The 20,540-nt window shown below is 47.1% G+C and overlaps 1 protein-coding gene across 3 annotated transcripts in view; it reads right to left on the bottom strand.

Annotated features, from left to right (window-relative positions):
- SLC25A22 (solute carrier family 25 member 22) overlaps positions 1-20,540 on the bottom strand; it is a 131,014-nt gene that overhangs the window by 70,677 nt on the left and 39,797 nt on the right. For all 3 annotated transcript variants that reach the window (XR_004000122.1, XM_030560676.1, XM_030560675.1), the window contains 3 exons: positions 14,221-14,346; positions 12,636-12,691; positions 3,436-3,526 (listed from right to left, as the gene is read on the bottom strand). Coding sequence is in view for 2 of the 3 variants with exons in the window: in XM_030560676.1 (XP_030416536.1) it covers positions 3,436-3,526; positions 12,636-12,691; positions 14,221-14,346 (273 nt within the window). In the remaining variant the exon portion in view is untranslated. The remainder of the gene's footprint in view (positions 1-3,435; positions 3,527-12,635; positions 12,692-14,220; positions 14,347-20,540) is intronic.

Genomic DNA, 20,540 nt, shown 5'->3' with positions numbered 1-20,540 from the left:
CATTACTGCCCATTCAGCCACCTCCTGCTTTCCATACATAATACAAGGACCTTCCAGACCTCACTCCATTTTAAAATCAGATCTAAATCTGAGCACCTCCCACAGACATGGGATAGTCAATATTCTGTAAGAGACAGCCTAGAAGAGCCCTCTTTCCACAGAGGAGAGGAGAGATATTCCCATCTCTCTAGGGACACGGGTAAACTACCCACCACCACCACCACATCTGGGCATCAACTGACACTTCCTGCTTTCGAACCAGGACTCTTCTCCTGCCCCCGAGTTCTCCAGCTGACTGGAAACACACTGCTCCAGAGCAAACACCTCACTGCATTTCTTCCCTGGCCTAGACTCTCACTCCCCAACTCCAGCCAGCAACCACCCGCTGCTGCAGGGCAGGGCATGCAGCAGGCTGAGCCAGCACCTTCCCTTTCCCCCTCTCTCTTGAAGGGGGATCCAAGGACAGCGTGGCAGAAAAACACCTCCCTTAATCCACAAGGTCAGCACAAAAGGAAGAAATACTATTCAAATCCCACAGAGCTTCAAAGCTCATCCAGGGCCAGCAGGAACCGTTCACATTTCTCACACAGGCAGGACCAGCTCTGGTTCCCCAATAGCCTATTCATGCTCAAGGCTGTCACCTTGGCTGAGCATCAGAGTGGGTTGTGAAGGAGCTTTGCCAGCAGCAAAGACTGTACACAGTGCCTTTCCCCAGCACTGCAAGGGAAATGAGAAGAGGCAGGGGAGGGAGGGGCAACACGCACTGACTCAGCACGACAGCTCGGCCTCCGTGTTTGGTGGTCTGGGACCTTTTATTTGAATGCAACAGATTAGGACTGAGTGGCATCTTCCATACTTTATTCATTCCCAGCGGTATCTAACTGGGAGCACTGTCCAGTACAGCCCCAGAGTCCCCGTGCGATCCATTACTATAGTGCATGCCATGGCACTGGGGCCAGGCAGCTGTTCATCACTTTAGGGAGTGTGTATATAGTGTTATATCTGCAGTATTTCACAATGAAAATGAAGAGGGGCTGGTAGCACTGGCTACTATCAGGCACACAGTGGGAGTAAGGGCTCTCCCAACTCCCCATCCTGCTCTAACACAGCAGAGTCTTAAGTTAGATCCCTGCTGGCTATACTAGTCCTAGGCCTCTCTCAAGCAGAGCCTGCCAAAATCACTCCCCGCCACCCACTGCCTTGCGTTTACGCCCATCACTAAACCACTAGGCAATTCATAGCTGAGACCACATGCAATTGGATTCTCATGCCACCTAGACCAGACTCCAAACAAGCTATCCGGAGCCAAGTGAGAAACTGCACCAGCTATTTCACTATCTCCAAGAAAGATTCCAAGACAGTTTGAGTTGGAATATGAAAGCTCGCAGCTAACTGCAGAAATGGAGCTTTTCCCCAAGTTAATGCAGTGCCTGTCCCTGACACAGTATGCATTCAGGAGCAGCAGAAGTTACATGGAGAGGCCTCTTTATCCTAACGACAACAACCCCACACACTCTGATTCAACCACAGCACTGCCCACCTTCTCCTTTATGCAAGGGAGCCAGGAGCCTAAGAGAAATCAAAACTGGAAGTTCGCTCTCAAAGCTGCAGACAAAAGACCTACTACACTGCTGTACATGACTCCAAACACAAGTCACGTTAACCAGCTGCATCCCAGCCTATGCACTGCCTGGGGCTGCTTGTCACAACAAGTCAGACAGTCTCGGGGTGCATGGAAAAATCAAGGTACACTCCTTTCCTCTTCTATTCAAAGCTCTAGTGCCTTCATGGGTAGGATCCAGCCTTCCTAATGATGAAAGACTCAGGGTTAAACACTGATCTGCCAGGATGCTAGGTACATTGAAGTGTAGGCTTGCCAGAGGATGCTATTTCTCTGCCAGTCTCAACTGATCGCTCTCTGGATCACCTGGTTGAAGATACTCCAAGGGTAAATGGCTAGCAGCCCCAGGCCATTCATCCTTCCTTTCAACGTGATCCTTCAAACTGGTGAAGGCTTCACAGGCTTTGGGTGCCTCTGATCCTCAGATAACCCAACGTTAATAGCAAGTTAACAATCTGCAACATCTGGGCTCAGACCCAATGCAATCACAGCTCTGTCTCAACTCCAAGCTTCAGATTTAGCTACTTGGAACAAGGAAAGATTCTCTCCCTGTTTGCACATAGCACAGAATAGCCACAGCTACTGAAAAAGAAACTTAAAATCTAAGGAAAAAAAACCCATGATGAGTAATTACAGGACTATTGGTTGGTGAATCATAATGTTCATACATGAGGATCCATAACTTCTTGTTCTGGGGTTAAGTCACTGAAAAATCACATTATGTAAAAGGCATAATGGGCCAGACCCTCAGCAGGGGTAAGTCAGCATGGTTCCATTGAAGTCAATGAGCTACACTGATTACACCACCAAAGGATCTGGCCCTGTACATTATGTGGAGCTGATGAATCGAAGAATTGGTAATGGGATATGGACCTTTTCAGCTGTAGGTTCCTAGAGCAAATACAGCTCAGGTAGTCAGCGGTCAAGAGCTGTGACCCTATACAGGACTATTGTTTACTGGCTCATGTGAAACAGGAATCTAATTCCCAGGGGACGGACATCCACACCACAGAAGTCCCTACCACAGATGGCTCCCTTATCAGCTGGGTCAGAGAGGTCAAGGACTAAATGGGCCACAGACCCGGAACTGTCCCCTGGACTGGAGCAGCAATATCTTAGCAAAAACAAGCAGTAACTACTCAATGGATACAGGACTTCAGACTTCATAGCGATCAATTTGGCACCTTCCACTGGCACTAGGTTCACATGAACAAAAACATTAAATGAAGCCTGTTTTACTGACTTGTGACCTTTACATGCAGGTGAAGTAGCAAATGCCAATTATCGGAGAATCAAAATTCACTCCCTCTGCCCAGCTGCCAAATATCTTCAAAGAAATCAAACTCCATGAGAATGCAAAGCCACGAGCTGGTGCTAAGATTGGGGTCTGAGACCATCCAGAACTCGACTTACCACCTGCTCAAAAATATAATCATTACAAGGGTGGGAAGAGCAGAGGAGTGTCCAATATGGGCTTGAGAAGGTGGGACCATCTCAGCAGTTACGTGACCAGTCGCTGATGCTGTGTTCCTGTGCAGATGTTTTCTGTGGAAATTCTGGCTGAGATCTGGGACTATTTCTGGGAGCTTCAATAAAACCCTCCAGGGAAGGGCTTTTCATTTTCAGTTCTAAAACACAGTGCACACAGAATGCTAGTGCTGGCTGAACTGGTTCAAAAATTAAAATCACATTTAGAACAGCAAGTTGCCCAACTGCACATCACCAAGTTATTCAGAGCAGACCAGCCCCAGTGAGCCCACATCCTAGCACAAATCCCGTTCCAGCACTGCCAGTGGTGCAAGCCATCCACTCACCCATCTTTGGAGAGATGATACCGGAAGAAGTCATTGGCCGCTAGCTTGATGGCCTTTTCTGGTGTCACTAGAGTCAGGTTCACCGCAGCCCCTGGGAAAGAAACAAGAGGAAGGGAACACTAGCAGCAGGAAAGACTTGTTATCTAGACACATTCAGGAGTGCAGTGGATAAGCTTTAGTGGAGTTGAAGTCAAAACCGGGCTAGGAACAAAAGGGGGAAAAGGTTTCAAAAGTGCCCAAGGGATTTAGACACACAAATGCCACTGAAAGTCAACAAATGGGCTCTTTTGAAAACCTCCCTGAAGCATCTCAGTTCCACTTTAAACAAACTTTTTATAATTCCCATGGCATTGGTGCAGCCCACCTCCCTCTCTCTCACAAAATTATCCCACTGAAGTCAAAGGAAAGACTCCCATAGACTCCAGCAGGCTTTGGATCAGGCCGCCCAAGGAGGAAGGACACATTTTATTAGCCCTGCAGGCAGCCGTTAATGACTCTTCCCAGCTGGGAAGCATCAAGCCCCCCAGAACAAGACTGCCACACTTAATTTGCCTGCAAGTCAGATAACATGTACAGGCCAGGGCCTGATCCAAAGCCCTCTGAAGTCCATAAGAGTCTCTCCAGAGACTTCAGTGGCTTTGGATCAGGCCCTTGGCTAGGCGGTTGCACTTATATTTCCTTATTGTCAGTGTCATCCTTCCAGCAGCCTCCCACTGCGCTTCACTCCTTGTCTGTAAGACATCACATCAGAGTTCCCGGACCAGTCCCAACCGGAGTAAGGAGACTGCCTCCCTCTGAGCTGGTACATAAACTGCGCTTCATACTCACTGGACTTTTAAGTATGCTATTATTGAGAGCAACAAATGGCAAATCCCTATATTGTGGCTGCCACAATGAATGGCATGCCCTGCTCTATCTCAGACTGACAGCTATGGAGACCAGTATTAGTGAAACACAGGGGCACCCTAACAGTATTTAAGTCACTCTGAAAGGGAAAATAAAACAGTTTTTGCTCAGGCCAGGGTGCAGCAAGTTGTAATGTTTGGTTTGTTGCTTCAGAGCATTGAGCTTCCTAGAGACCTTTGTGTCAAAAGGGACCTCCAAGGGTCATGTTGTCCATTCCCATCCTGCACCAGGGCAGGATCGATCCCTAAGTCACCCTCAAGAGAGGGCACCCAGTTTAGGCCTGTAGTGGGTTGATCATCCTGCTCCGGCCCTAGAAGGGTACAAGTAGCCCTGGAAACGGCTGCAGCTCAAAGCTGGCTGATTGGGAAAGCAGCCACAGCTGTAGCTGGCTTAATAAGGGCCCAGCTGGCCCTTATAAAAGGGCAATGGGCCAGGAGCAAACAGACTCTAGCTTTGAGAGGGAGGGACCTGGCTGCAGAGAGCTGAGAGAGAGAAAGTACCTTAAGTGGAGCAGGGCTGGGGGGAAGGCCAAGGGAGCTGGGGAGCTCCAGCTGGGAAACCCCCTAGGCTGCGGCCCAGTGGAAGGCCAACTGGGGTTGCAGGGGGCAGCCCACGGGTAGGCAGAGGCGGCAGACCCAAACCCAACCTTGCCTATGATGAATGGCTTGCACTGCAGTCTGCCCCAGTGCGTGGGCGCAAGTTGGGGACTAGCAGTAAACTACGACTGAGGCGAGATGGGGGTAGTGGGTGGGGGTTCCCGAGTGGGGAGACCCAGAGACTGTGGGGTACTTCTAGAGGGCAGCACCCCAGCCTGAAAGGGGCACCGGGGTCCTAGAGGGACTCAGGCCAAGTAACAAGTGGGACACTTGCCTGCAGGGGGCACTCTGGATGCTGGTGAGTTAATTCCCTGAATGACCAGCAGGAGGCGCTGCAGGGGTGAGTCACGCACCCTCACAAGGCCATCAGGCTCTCTGGCACCCACAATACTTGGGAAATGTCTCTCTCATTCACAAAGCATTTTACAGAACAAAGCCCTACCGCATGCCTGTGAGGAAGTGCTATCCCCATTTTAGGGATGGGGGCACCCAGGCAAAGAAAGGTCAAGGCCTATATTTTCAAAAAGATCCACTGATCTCAGGTGCCAAACCTGACATACCTCCTGATTTTCATAGGTAATGAGCACCTAGAAATTCAGCCAGAGTCAATGAAAACTGCGGGTGCTCAGCACCTCTAAAAATTTGGCCCCATGTTTCTTATAGTAGGCACCCAAAAACCACATTGCAGAACCCAAAATTAGCAGGCACTTTTGGAAAATGGAAGCCCTCAAGAACTCACCCAAGGTCACAGAGTGAACTAGGGTCAGAGCTGGGACCAGAACTCTGGAATCCCTGGCTCCAGGTCCTGTGCTCAGGCAACACCTCTCTCCACACTATGAAAAATCATCCCTGTAAGCAAAGAGCTTTCACTGGGGTTCCTGCCAGATAGGACATGCTTACGAGCCTCTCTCCAGCTACCATGAGTCTATGTTCGCAGGCAAAATCTTAAACACCTTCCTGGCAAGAGACAGGCCTGGTCTACACTTGGGGGGGGGTGGGTGTCGATGTAAGATACATCAACTTCAGCTACGGGAATACCGTAGCTGAAGTTGATGTATCTTATTCCAACTTACCTCCCATCCTCACGGCGCGGGATCAATGTCCGCGGCTCCCTGTGTCGACTCCGCTACCGCCGCTTGCTCCGGTGGAGTTCCGGAGTCGACAGGAGTGAGTTTGGGGATCGATATATCGTGTCTAGATGAGACGCGATATATCGATCCCTGAAAAAAAATCGATTGCTGCCCGCAGATACGGCGGGTAGTCTGGACATACTCAAAGAGAGATCAATCTCCTCACTTCACCTCATCAATGAGCAACCATCAGATGGCAGTAACTTCCACAAGCATTACATCCAGGAGATCCTGAGCCAGGTCTCTCACACTCTTACTGAGACTCTTGCAACCTCCTCGTGAGGCCAGACATTGGTTCAATCCCAGGGGCGAGTGTGTATGATCAATAATTGCAAACTTGACTCTCTGGTGACACACACCTGACCCCCACCACTGATGCATGAATGTTTTCTCTTGGATTTCCCTAGTGCCGCTCCCCAGAGTAAGACAGGGCAGCATGTTCACAAGGTCCCATTCTCAGATGTGTGCGCCTAAGGTAAGTTCCTATTTGAGTGCCCAAATGCAAGAGCTGGATAATTAACCAAGTTAAAAAAAACAACAACACCACCACCACCACCCACAGAGTGTTAAGAAGAGATTCTTGCAGCTGAGAAATACACCTCCTCACCTTCCACCCTATGTCACTAAATAACATTACCTAGGTAAAAGAAAGAAAACCAAATAGCCACCTCCCAATTTAATATCTGTGCAGATGCTTTGGGGGAAAAAAACTGAATGACACCAGAAGGTGGGAAATGGGAGAGCGCTGACAAACATGGAAGCCCCCCAAACTAATGAGGGTGTTTCAGATCAATATTATCTCCCAATCGCAAATCAATTGGAAGAAAACCCCCACTACATGTAAAAAATTAATAGACCTAGGATTTCTGCTAAACCTTTGACATTTTCAGCAAAGCTGCTTAAGAGACTATAGATAATCCTTGTTCTCAGTAATCCACAAGACCTTCCAAATCACCACAGGAGGAAGAAATTGAGGACTTCAGCAACCTCTACAGTACCCAAATATGCCATCCCCCACAAAATATTTTGCATATCCAGAATACACAGATGTTTTTTCTAACCCAAGTTAACTCGTTGGAGCTGTCCATGGACTATAAATAAAGCAACAGGATCTCTACGGGTATGTCTGCACTGCATAGTAAACCCGAGTCTGTGTGACCGGTGCCGGCAAACCCATTCTTTCCAAGCTCACCTTTGAGCAACCGCACTGTATTGCTATGCACAACAACTCATACCCATACCAGCACATCCATGCAGTGGTACACAGACATGCCACTCTAGGGATTAGTTCATGGTGTACTGTGGAAAAAAAACTTGACAGCAAAGGATTGGGAGGCAGGATAAACCACTACCATAAAACAAAAAGGTTTAAAAAGGTGAGAAATCCCATAAACTTCAGCATGCAATTAAGAGTAACTGCCCGACCCTTTCGTAGCCCTAATAAATCTTTTATGTGGGCCTTCCATTTACAAAATCCTCCAGGCATTGTTATAAAATATATTTTATCATAAAATCCTGTGTCCTAGCAGCAACATGCAAAGTGCTCCAGAGTCAAGTTGCCTTTTTTTTTTTTCCCCTAAAATAAAAATAATCACTGATCCAGGATCAAGGCTTAGAAATATACTGGTCCTGAAAAATGTTTGTATTAGTCCTAAGAGTATCTAGCCCTCTCCAGTCACTAGGTGCAACTCTACAAAGCAGTGGTTTCCAGAGCTAGAAAAGAGAGATAGTGGCCATTAAAATCAAATCCCAAGTGAAGTGACACACAAGAAAGCATGATGGTAATCGGAACGATGGGTATTTCAGTCTGAGCTTTCATGATCTGCCAGAGTTCAAAATTAATACTGTAAACCATTGAACAGCTGAGATTCCCACAACAGTCTTAACGCCCACATGACTGTGACTCAGTAGTTACATACCTGATGTTTTATGATCAGAAAAACAAAACTTAGCAAGAGGTATGTAAATCCAGCTCAGCTTTCCCACCAGCAGTGTTTTTTGGGTAGGCATGTTATACTGGAGTGGCCTTGCTTTGCATTCAGCTTGCAGGGTTTCATATTTTGGGAAGTCTGACATTCTGTTGCATGCAGATATTATGTGAATGCAACAAGGTGAAAGAACTTGGATGAAGTGGAACATCTGAAGACCTTCCAGCAAGGAAAATTAAGGGTAAAAAAATAAACTCAAACCAGCTTAGTACTGCAGAACCAATACATTACGTGCAGCTGGGTGATCCAGGGAGGTCAGAGGAGAGTAGGGTGTTGCCATACATGCACACCTCTGCTGCATTCTCCTTGGGAAAGGAGAGGACAGAGGGTGAGCAATATAAAAATAGCCACAAAAATATAAATAGCATACGTTAAGGCAATGTCTTTTGGACATGACCTCAGCAGCCTGGAATAGTTTTGGCAGGTATCATGCAAGCCAGGGGATGCCACGGAGGGTATTCTTAGCAGGAGTCCCAGAAGGCTGTCCAGTTTGCATGTGGAAGACTGAAGCACTATTGTCATGCTGCAGTTTGGAGACAGCTTGGCACAGCGACAGCATCATGCTCAAAGTCCAAAGTGACTCAGGAACAGAGCAGGCTGGGAGGCACAGGATGGGCTTATCTGACTAGCTGCCAAGAATTCTACCGGGACCCAAAGAAGGCCACATGTTAGAGTGTATGTGAGCAAGTGGAATTCCACCTTCCTTTTTGTTACAGTGAAGGACATATGTAACAAACAAAATCAATAGGCTTGGATCAGACCATTGGACCCCTTAACAAAAATGTTGGGTTCTCCTTGTAACAGGTTACACAGCTACTTCTGGGTCAAAGAAGTCACAGCGCACATCTGTCCTGTGATAGATCACATGGAAACTGCTCTGATAATAAAGGCTCCTCTTACCTCTCTAGCTATATTCGGTACTTTTACGCCCTGCCCCCACCACCACCACATCACAATATTCAATGCACTTATCCTCCCAATGCCCCTGCATGGTAGAGTGCAGTGCTATTACCCCTGTATTACAGATGGGGAATGGCAGCACAGAGACACTTAGGGTATGTACATCACAGCAGCACAACTATGGCACTACAGCTGTGCTGCTGTAGTGTAGATGCCTCTTGCGGAAGCGATTTTTCCAATCACTATAGTTAATCTGCCTGTCCGAGAGGCAGTAGCTGGAGCAAGAATTCTTCCGTCGAGCCAGCTGCATCTGCACTAGGGGATAGATCAGCCTGCGTCGCACAGGGTGTGATGTTTTTCACAGCCCTGAATGATGTAGCTAGGTTGACCTACGTTTTAGATGTGGGCCAGGCCCCGGTGACTTGCCCAAAGTCATCCAGTAAACAACTGCAGCAAGAAAGCAGCCCAGACACTGCCATAATATTTGTCCTGTTGGTAGAGCTGGACTGAAGCATTGTTAAGTCAACAAAGCCACCTGTCAGAGCCACTTGTCATCCTGCAGCTCCTGTTTTTCTCCTACATAGGACCCTGCTGTTCAGTCAGGGACTGAGAGATACCAGCAGTAAACACCATGCTTTTGAGCACAGCCGGATGTGGCAGGCTGGATGATTTAGGGATTGGCAAGGAGAGGATATGGAGCCTTTCGCCCTAACTCAGATTGGGAGTAACAGGAGTCCACCTCCTGTGCTGGCTGCTCCCACACACACAGGAGAGGGTTAGTAGGGCATTTTGGGTTTGGAACAAGGGGCTAGATTGCTCTAAGATGGTGCAGGGGAACGTAAAGCTATTTGACACTCCTTGCCCTCTTTCAGTTGTTTCCACTCTGGTTGAATTCTCCCCTTAACAGAGGCAGAGCTGAGCCCCCAGCTGCGCTGACCATGCTCTATCCATGGCCACACTGCTCCCATGCAAACCTGTAACAGAGGGGAAGCTGTAGCCATTTCTCAACACCACTACCTCCTACTTCCAATCAGTGAACACTCCGCCACCGGTGGCCTACAGCATGGCTAGCAGTGGCCAAATCCAGGCTTAGACCTGGGGGCGAGTTTGGGCCCGGTATGTTTCTGCATGGTTTTGATAGGATGACGATGACTTCTGCGTGTTTTTACATCTGATTTTAAAATAATAATAATAATAATAATAATAATACACAGCTTTGTTAGAGCTGGATCCAGTTAGCTCTGACATCACCCTGTTTGCTGCAATGTATTTACCAAGGATACAAAGCACCCTAGAAATCCAGCCCTTGGAGATGCGAATGTCATTTCCTTTGGAATATTTCTTTAAGATCAAATTTGCTAAGGTTCTGTTAGGTTAATGGCCTCCCTGTCTATGCACTGCTTCCAAAGCCACCACCACCACCACCAGCCAATCCGTAACCAGAATCCAACCCGCCGCCCCCTTTTCCTCCCATCAATAACCTGGGTCAGAGAATGCTGCTCTCAGCAGCCAATCCACTGTTCTTATTATATCAAACCACAGTATTCCTGTTTCCCTGGTAACCTAACAAAGAACTGGCAAGATATAGCATGCCCAGGAGCTGCAAAACTCAAAGATCTCTGGAGTCCCACTAACAAAGGGAGCGAGGATTCACTTAATCAAGTAATCCGAGAACCTGTTCTTTATCTGTACCAGTGAATAGATACTATGATGATTGCAAATATTTCTGAGGTATTTATATAGCACCATATACTTGCAGCTAGATACCAGTTATAGAGTTTAAGACTATACAGGCCCACCAGATCACCTAGTCTGAGATCCTGTACATCACAGGCCCCCAGCACCACCTAAGACCTGCACATGAAACCCTACGACCAGAATTAGAGCAATGTATTATCGTGCACAGGAGACTAAGCTATTATGTGCCACAGGCGGAGAAAAAAAAGGGACCGAAGTGCACCAATGTCCAATGGCAGTGAATTGATTGAGATACACCCAGATAATCCCAGCAAGTGACCTGCATGTCATGCTGCAGAGGAAGGCGAAACCCAATCCCCCACCCCCTAAGATCAGTGCCAATCTGACTGGGGGGGGAGGCGGGGAATTCCTTCCTGACCCCACCTATGGCGATCAGTTAGACCCTGAGCATGTGGGCAAAAAACCAGCCAGCTAGCATCTGAGAGAGAGAATCCTGGGTGCCATGTCAGATCACTGGCCCATCCTGTGCAGTGTCTCACCTCTAGCAAAGGCCATCCCTGATGCTTCAGAGGAAGGAAACCACACACACAATCCCTTCCTGACCCCTGCAGGTGACCAACTAAAGCCCAGAAACACGAGCTCTAGGAACATAAGAAACTGGAAGGCCGCAGAATCTTGCCCTTCTCATCACAAGCAACCCCAGCATATAATCCCACTGCCAAATTTGTCCAGCTTTCTGTTAAAACAACATAAATTGTTTGGCCCCACAACTTTTAGTGGGAGGCTCTTCCACAACCTGACCCCTCTGATAGTCAGGAACTTTCTTATTTCCAGCCTGAATTTGTTCATAGCCAGTTTAGAACACATGCTAAAAAGCTCACCAGAGGTCACCCCAGCTCCAACCTTGGGCTCTGGTAAATTTTAGTCCTTCAAAACCCCAAACTGGGTTTCCCCCGCAGTTACAAGTTCCTCCGTCTTAAATCCACAGCTGGGCAGATCAGCCATTTCTTTATACAGCTTGGGCCTTTGTTCTTGGCCTTCTGTAATAGGTAATCAGCAGACAGACAGATCTCTCCTCTGGGCTGGGTTTTTGCATAACCGGAGTTTGGGAATTTGCATTAACCTCTCCCAAGTGGATTTCCTGAGGAATCCCTAAACGCTTATAGTCCCAAAAGTCCATACTTAACCAGCACATTTTCAGTATGGTCTTTTGAACTCCCAAGTCTCTCCCGACACACCCCCCACCGAGAGGTTACATACACTCCAGGCCCATAATAATACATAAACTTTATCCTTGGAAGACCTTATTTGGAAACTTCAGGAAATCGCCATAGCTGTCTCAGTCTGCCAGAAAATCTCCAAGTTTTATGTATAAAACAAAGAAGTAACATTTGTCAGTGGAGTTCTCTCTAGAGGTGCTTGTGGAACTCACTGCCAATTATTGAGGCCAAGAGAAGATTGGGACATACTCACTTCCTTTGTAAAATGCTCTGAGACCTATTGATGGAAAGCATTACATGAGAGCTAGGTATTATTTGTATGGACAATGAGACCAGCCAGTAGTTATAATAGTAAATATAACAAAACAAGGGCTTAGGAAGGGATATAAACCCATTTGTTTCTGGACATGAACCAACCTCTCAGTTTATGGGCATTAGGAGGAATTTTCACTGTGGACATATTACCCCATAACTCCCTTCCTCTGAAGCATCTGGCACTGGCCACTGACACAGACAGGGTACTGGACTGGGTGAATCAGAGAGTCTAGTCAGCCTGGCAATACCCGTGTTTCTGTATATTGAGCCCTCGATTTTTAGGTGAGACTTTTTCAATCAATTAAATCAGTTCAGGGCACCTCTAATACCTCACTCCATAAAGAGAGGCAAGTGGCTTTGTTTTTATTTCACCTGCAGTCACAACAGTGTTTCAGGCTAGGACGGATAAGTCAGATGCTGCACTTCTGCTCTGCCTCCAGCCCTTACCTCTGTACATGCCGAAGTAACCTTCTGACCGGATTGTCTTAATGAGGCAGTCAGACCTGCAAACAAGAGACACAGATAAAACCTCAGGAGTTCAAAGGTGGAGAGGGAGGAATCTAACCAAGCAATCTGCATTTACAGTTTGTCAGCCAAAGTCCAGGCAGAGAGGAGAAGAGCCTCAGCCATGGACACCATTGTGAGAGCTCCAGTAGCACTTCTGTCCTTGGCACACAGGGGCTTTGAAATACTGGCTCACCTCGTACACAGAAAACAAATTTGCTTTCTACAAATTCAGAAGGGAAAAATGTTAATTGGAGGAGCTGCTCGTTAACCAGATGGGAGCCCCAAAACAATAGCGCAACATGTTTCAGTGATCAGATCTGCTCAAGGAAGGAAAATAAAGAGCTGGGTTTGAAGCTGAAGTTTTGCACAGCCACCCTAACCTGCCTTGTCACTTTAATGAACTCAGGATGTTGGGGGCTGTTTTCAAAACTAGTGGAAAAATTACTGCATAGGGCCCAATCCAATGCCTAATGAAGTCCATGGAAAGAATTCCATTATCTACAGTGGACTTTGGATCAGACTCATATGCACTGAGCAAAAACTGCATGTTTCAGGTGTATCTTGTTTCCCCAATAACACAAGATCCACATGCACTGTGACCTGAACCCAAAAAGCCTCCCAGGCTCCCTGTTAAGAATAATCCACTATCTCCTGCTGCCACTGAAATCAATGGCTATTTGGTCACTGACTTCAGCAGGAACAGAGCCAGACCTCAAACTTCCACTGAGTGGATCTCTAGGAACTGAGAAGGGTCATCTTCAGAGCTATCTTGAAAGAACTTGGAAAGCCATAAACCGACTACCCCTCTGTGCAACAAGCCAGTATTAACAAGGGACAATACTATCCTATCCGCAGCTTCACGACCCCTTCCCAGTAAGTCAGACTGGCATTAGATAGTGGCAAGTGTAAACGTGTTACTGGTTGAGTTTAAATGTCACTCTGTGTTTATTTCAAGCCTGAACAAATAAGACACCTGTGCGTGTTCGCAGCCCCACTGTGCTAGGCGCTGCTCACACACACAGTAACAGGCAGCCTCTGCCACAAAGAGCTTGTAATGAGAATAGATGAAGCAAAGGAGATATGGTTATCCCCATTTTACACTTGGGAAACTGAGGCAGGGGCATATTAAATGGCAATTTCACAGGGGCAGTCTATAGCAGAGCAGAGAGTTGAACCCAGCTCTTGATTCACAGGCCATGTTTTGACCATAATCCCAGCCTTCCTCCCAGCTCTGGTGTAAGAGAATGCACTGCTTCTAGGGGTGAAAAAATTAATATAATGCAAGACACACAAGTAAAAATACACCCAGCAGGGACCTTACCTGTGGAGTTTCAGCCTGGGCTATTTATTTATTTATTTATTTATTTTAATTACAGCTCCTTTGGATGGCTGATTTTACGAGAGTTAAACTCCGAGAAATGCTGATGTCACCATAAGTGTGTGTTGAGGGCAGGGAAAGTTGAGAATTCCACCCAGCCAGATCAGGAAGTCCCAGCTGAGCCCGTCTGGGCAAGGCAGTACTTACATGCTGGTGTACATCCGCTGGCCATTTTGCTGGTTCTGCAGGCGAGTTTTTGCCAAGTCAATGGGAAATACACAGGTAACTCCAATCAGCCCAGCTATCCCTCCATTGATCAGCTTGGCAGGTAAACTGCAGAGGGAAGAAAAAACAGACAGATGCATTGGCAACAAGATATCGAAAGGGAAAGAGGAATAAAGAACGAGGACCTTCACCAGGAGTGCTATGAGCTGAAATAAACCAAAGCTTCTCACAAGCAAATAATCACAATATATTGCACTTGGCGCTTTCCACTTAACACACAAAGTGCTCTGCTGCGGGTATAACTGGTCTCATTTTACAGATAGGGAAACTGACGCATGGAATCCAAGCTCAAATACTGACTCAAGAATGCCTGGGTCCTACACACAAGGCACATTACCATGCTCTAGCCACTAAGAAACAATGAGGGGGAATAGTTTTGAGGCATTTTCAGCCGTCATATTGCAGGAAGTGGTCACAAAGTACTGGGATCCTTCCAGCTCCACAGGGGAGGGCTGGCTTTGTGGGTGAGGCCCAGAGTGGGATTTTGAAGATCTGGATTCGATACCCTGCTCTGCCACAGACTCCTCGTATGATCCTGGGCAAGTCATTAAATCTCTGACAGATGGGGAACTGAGGCACAACTAGGAAGGATTATCATCCCCACTTCCTACTCTTTATCCCTTGTCTGTTTACACTGTCTCACGCTCACCATGTGTGCGTGCAGCACCTAAAACAATGGGACCCTGATCTCTGTGAAGGCCTCTAGATGAGACCATAATACAAAAAATAAACATTATATATAGCTGCTGTTCAACGCTGCCCCCTTTGTGTGACCTTTTGTTGTAGACTTGGGGAAACCTAGTCATGAAATCTAGAACCCACCAGCAGATGGGAGGAGGTAGGACTAGAGAGTCTGTGCCTTTCCTCTTTGCCTTCTCTGTGCATTGAGTGCTCATCACTTCTGTCCTCCAGCACAGAAGATCGAGCAGAGAGCTCCCATCCAGGTTTGGCTCTTGTTGCTTCTGGCCAGCCAGCAGGTGGCACTGCTGAGCCATACAACACTCCCCACTGAGCTGTGGCTTCAGGTGGTTTGGGATTCATTCGGAAACCCAAAAGCGGCTGAGTGAGGTAAAGCCTTTGCCAGATAAGCAGAAAACATGCCCCACTTTTCCAGACAGCTGCCAGAAAATAGAGCCATGGGCCCAGATTTGGGGAAAACCACCTGCTTTGGCCCAGGATTCAGGGAAATACTTGCCCAGGCCCACTAATAGAAACATTGGGAATGAAAGTTCAGGGTGCAAGGCTTTCTATAGTCACTCAAGAGCCAATGCCCTGTCAGACCAATGGGGTCAGTGTAGACTGACCTCGTTTAAAGGATCTGATGTCTCACTAACCATTAGGATTAGAAATGAATGTTTTACAACAGCAGAGGAAAGCTGGCATCAGACATGCACCTAACCAGTGATTCATGACACGTCAGCCGCTAACATCATGTGGGAAAGACCAGTGCAAAGGAGCTTCGTTGGCAGGCTAGCCCTACATACTTTCAGAACCAGTAAGACATTTCAAACACAGCTCCTGTGATCAGAGAAGACTCTGTGCATGCGAGGAATGAGATTCCTGATATATCAATCAGTGACACAACAGTCAGTGGAGCCACATAGACAGAGGTTAACCTGAGTGCATGTGGATACAGAGGAGTGAGATTACACATAGCAAAGAAAACGGACAAAAGCAGTCTGTATTGTGGAGGGGGTCTGACTTGAGCTTTTTCACCCGCCTTTTTTATTTCTAAGCAGCTCTCCCTGGTATCTACGTGCACCTCAGTTTTAAAGCCGATCTACCAGTCTGCTTAGCAAGGGTCCAGCACTCTTTCAATTACTTGGAATATCTGACATTTAAAAACCTAATGAATCACTGATGTCAGAGACAGAGGATGCCTATTAGATCCTTCCAGGGCTTTCTGTCCAGCAAAGGGCAAAATACAGACCCTTGAACAGAGGATAAATCAGCTATTAAACTGATGACTGATAAGCACTCCTGATCACAGATAAACAGACCGAGAAACAACCAATCCCGCGTGGCTGCCTCAGAGGCCCCTCCCTTCTGAAGAATAAAGAACAGTGCACACAGGATGCCAGCAGGCAGGGCCATCAGCGGTGCACTGCTCTGAACGGAGGAAGTGGAAGGGATAAGTTGCTGGAGCGAAGCAAGGGGAGCAGAAAGGCCTATTAACTCCTCCGTTGCTCAGATGCATTCCAGAGGGCTCAATAATGGATGAAGGCTGCCCGACAGCAGAGACCAGGCTTCAGAAGCTGTCCAGCTACAGGTATTCTGGAAGGTCTGCCTCTCTGCTACAGGCCTGATGGAAACCCTCTGAGGGCAGGTCCAGACTAGGGGGGCGGAAAATCGATCTTAGATACGCAACTTCAGCTACGTGAATAACGTAGCTGAAGTCGAATATCTAAGATCGGATTACTCACCCGTCCAGACGGCGCGGGATCGATGTTCGCGGCTCTCCCTGTCGATTCCGGAACTCCGTTGGGGTTGATGGAGTTCTGGAATCGATGTAAGCGCACTCGGGGATCGATATATCGCGTCTAGATTAGACGCGATATATCGATCCCCGAGCAATCGATTTTAACCCGCCGATATGGCGGGTAGTCTGGACGTGGCCTGAGACTAAGGCGGTCCAGGGCATGAAAGACAGTATGTATGTGTGTTGGGGGGACCTCATGGTAAAGGCCTCATAGCAGCGTATAGAAGGAAGTAACCTTGGCTTTCTATACATGCACAGCGACATGACTATAAAACTTTTGCAAAGCTAAACTTCCTGGGAGGGATTCCAGGGCTGGAAAGATGCATGTGACAGGACAGGTGTCCCAATAGGAAGAGTCAGACTCCTATATAAAATCCTAGGGCTGTGGTGAGGGGGGAAAATAAGGGTTAGATGCCCTCTAGGCCCTGCCTCTCCTACCTTTCACCCCATAGATCAGACAGGTGGACCTGAGCCATTTCGTGGCACTTTTTGTATGGGACAATACAGCGTCATTCTGAAAAGGCACTCAACGTTGTAGAGCACAGCTGTTCTCTTGGCACTAGATTTTCAGCTGAACCTCAGCCCCCATTCTGTGTTTACATGTACTCTCCTATTGCCTCTACAATAAATCAGAGGTGCAAACAGAAAAATCAATAGTTCGACATTTTAACTCTCCCATTTGCAGAGCCACAAAGGAAGCTGAACATCTTGCATATACAATTTCCAACATGTGCACTCAAAAAAAAATTATATATATATATATATATATATATATATATATATATATATATATATATATATAAACTAAAATGCATTCACAAAGCAGAGGCACCTTTCAAAGTTTTAGTTTCCTGAGGAAGACACTCTGTTGCCAATAGCTATATTGGCATCTTCTCAACACTAGTTCTCAGGGCCCTCACACACAATTCTTCCAGTAGGACCCACCCTGAGCACTGAGGCTAGAGAAAAGATAGTACCTTAGACAGGTCACCATTACAGGGCATAGCATTAGTGAAGTAAGGCCAAGACACCAGTGAAAGGAAAAAGAGGGAACATTAAAGCCAGGTGAACTGAGCTCAGCTGATGCAAAGGACATTATTGCCTGGATCTGTTCATGTAGCTAATGAAGGATGGGAGCCTGACACCTAAATGTGATTTCAAAGCATCTGCTGGTAAATCACAATCCCGAGGAGAGTCGCACTGGGAACTGGGGCAGCCCCAATCCTAACTCTGGCAATCTGATGCAATAAGGAGAAATTATCACTAAGAAGAAACCAAGTGGGAGCGAGGAACCCAGCCCCATAGCTAGCACAGTATATAGTAGAATACGGGCACAAGGCATGACAAGCTCCCGCATTTCAGTGTGGACCCTAGCACCACCACACAAAAGAGGACAAACTAGAAGGCTTGGGCATGCTGACACATGCAGAGAGCATGAGGCCATGTGCAATTTGCAAGTGACAGCTGCGAGAAGCTTCTCCCCACCCCTGTTATTTGAAGGCAGGAAAGCATTGCTCAATACACCTATTCATCTATTCCAGTTCCTCCAGGATCATCACCTAGAAGAGGAGAACATGCACAGAGACTTGCATGGTCAAAATAGTTCAAAAAAGAATTAGTTAAGTTAATGGAGGATAGGTCCATCAATGGCTATTAGCCAGGATGGGCCGGGATGGTGTCCCTAGCCTCTGTTTACCAGAGGCTGGGAATGGGCGACAGGAGATGGATCACTTGATTATCAGTTCTGTTCATTCCCTCTGGGGCACCTGGCATTGGCCACTGTCAGCAGACAGGACACTGGGCTGGATGGACCTTTAGTCTGACCTAGTATGGCAGCTCTTATGTTAAATAATCATTCTCTAGCATCTCCCAGATGAGTTTCGCAAAAGCACTTTACACACACAAATGGATCTAGCTTCACAGCACCTATGTTAGGTGGGTATTATCCTCCAATTTACAGATGGGGAAATTGAGGCACAGAGAGGCAGGATGACCTGTGGTTAAGGCAGTGGAACTAGGATGATCTAGGTTCAAGTCCCAGCTCCACCACAGACTTTCCTGTGTGATCTTGAGCAAGTCACTCAAATTTCTTTGACTTAGTTCCCCATCTGTAAAATAGCAATACTACTAACTTCCTCCCACCCTTTCTCGGTCTTGTCTATTTAGGCTGTAAACTCTTCTGGGCAGGTACCATCTCTTACCATGTGTATGCATAGCCCCTACTGCTTTCGGGAACTATAAGTGCTACTGTAATATAAACAGAGATTAAATAATTTCACAAGTTTATACAGCAAGTGGATCGCAGATGTGGGAACAGACCCGTCAGCCTCTAGGGATTAAAATACAGGACTGGGATATGAGAGAGTTAGGAGAAGTTCCTCATCGTTCTGTGCTCCATGTGCCGGAACTGCCACGGACAGAGCGGTGGGCTGAGAAGACATGCTGGGTGACAGCATGCAGAGGAGTATTCCTCTCTGCCATAGAATTAAAGTGTCCTGCATAGCCACCTCCAACCTGGTTAGCTGGAGCAACGGCTGAAGTCCGCAACTGCTGACACACGTGATTCACTCTATGGGGGCAATCAGGCATGAACAGCCATGTGGCCTAGCAGAGATGAATCTGGGCTTGCAATTCAGACTAAGGAAAGAATACATACAAACACCGTAATGCTCCTGGAATCAGTTAATGGATGAGACACCCCGCTCGGGGGTTAAACATGCAATGATGTTTTCTAGCTGCTGTTTGCTCTGCCTGGGACCCTTTTCCATCAGCTATCTGTGCCTTGCAGGAAAATAGAACAATCCTGACAAGTCCCAATAAGGGCAGCTCTTTTCTCGCCCACCGTCAACACAACCAAATCAAGAGAACATCATTATCTGACCCAAGCTAGCCCTCCCACCCTGTTCAAAGGTGCTCTTGCGAGACAATGCATTGGGGAGGTCAGGTGTTAGAAAAGGGGCACTGACAATGGGACTACAGTGAAGTTCTGGAGCCAGACAGTCACCTTTCATCAGAAAAAAATTTATGAACAGAAAGTATAAACTCCGCCCACACTAACAAAGCTACACTCACCCTTGGGACCATGCTGGGACAGCCATCATGGTTCCTGGAAGGCCAACAGCATGATCCACAACAATCCAAAGCATACTGCAGATTATGTGTGTCCTTCAGGCAGGTAATAGTTCTGGGACAAGCCAGGAGCAAAGTCTGCAAGCTGCCTGCTGTGTCCTCAAATCATCTAGTTGTTTTAAACCTGGTAGCATCAGTGCTTGGACACCAAGGTGCCTATGATTAGATGGACAGACTAAGCTATAGGAAGAGGAAGATTGGGAACAATACACAGCAGTAACCTAACAGAAAATGTCAGATCCTAAGCTGGTGCCTGTCGGCATTGCTCCTTTGACATTAGCGTATTCAAGTCAACAGAACGACCCCAATTGAAACCCGCTGTGGAACTGGCCTTCAAAAGGAGAGGAGGGAAATAAGGAAGAATGAATTGGGAGGCTGGGGGGTGTATAGATAAAAACAGGAAGTAGGGAGTGTAGGGCAGGATGAAAGGAAGAGACAATAGAAAGAGGACACAAGAAAGGAGAGAGGGGAGTTGTGACACCAAGCACCCCTGTATTCACACACTACAAACTGCTGTGATAATCTTTGTACAAAATATGCCTTGTGAGGTATCACTTGAAAACTAACAACTCGCTGATCATATAATATTGAGTGATGTATGTATGTGATGTGTACTAGAGTTATAAACATATGC

The sequence above is a fragment of the Gopherus evgoodei genome, chromosome 4 (assembly GCF_007399415.2).
Source record: "Gopherus evgoodei ecotype Sinaloan lineage chromosome 4, rGopEvg1_v1.p, whole genome shotgun sequence".
NCBI classification, from domain to species: Eukaryota; Metazoa; Chordata; order Testudines; family Testudinidae; genus Gopherus; species Gopherus evgoodei.
The sequence above is the reverse complement of the archived record's forward strand: the minus strand, read 5'-3'. Positions and strand labels throughout refer to the sequence as shown.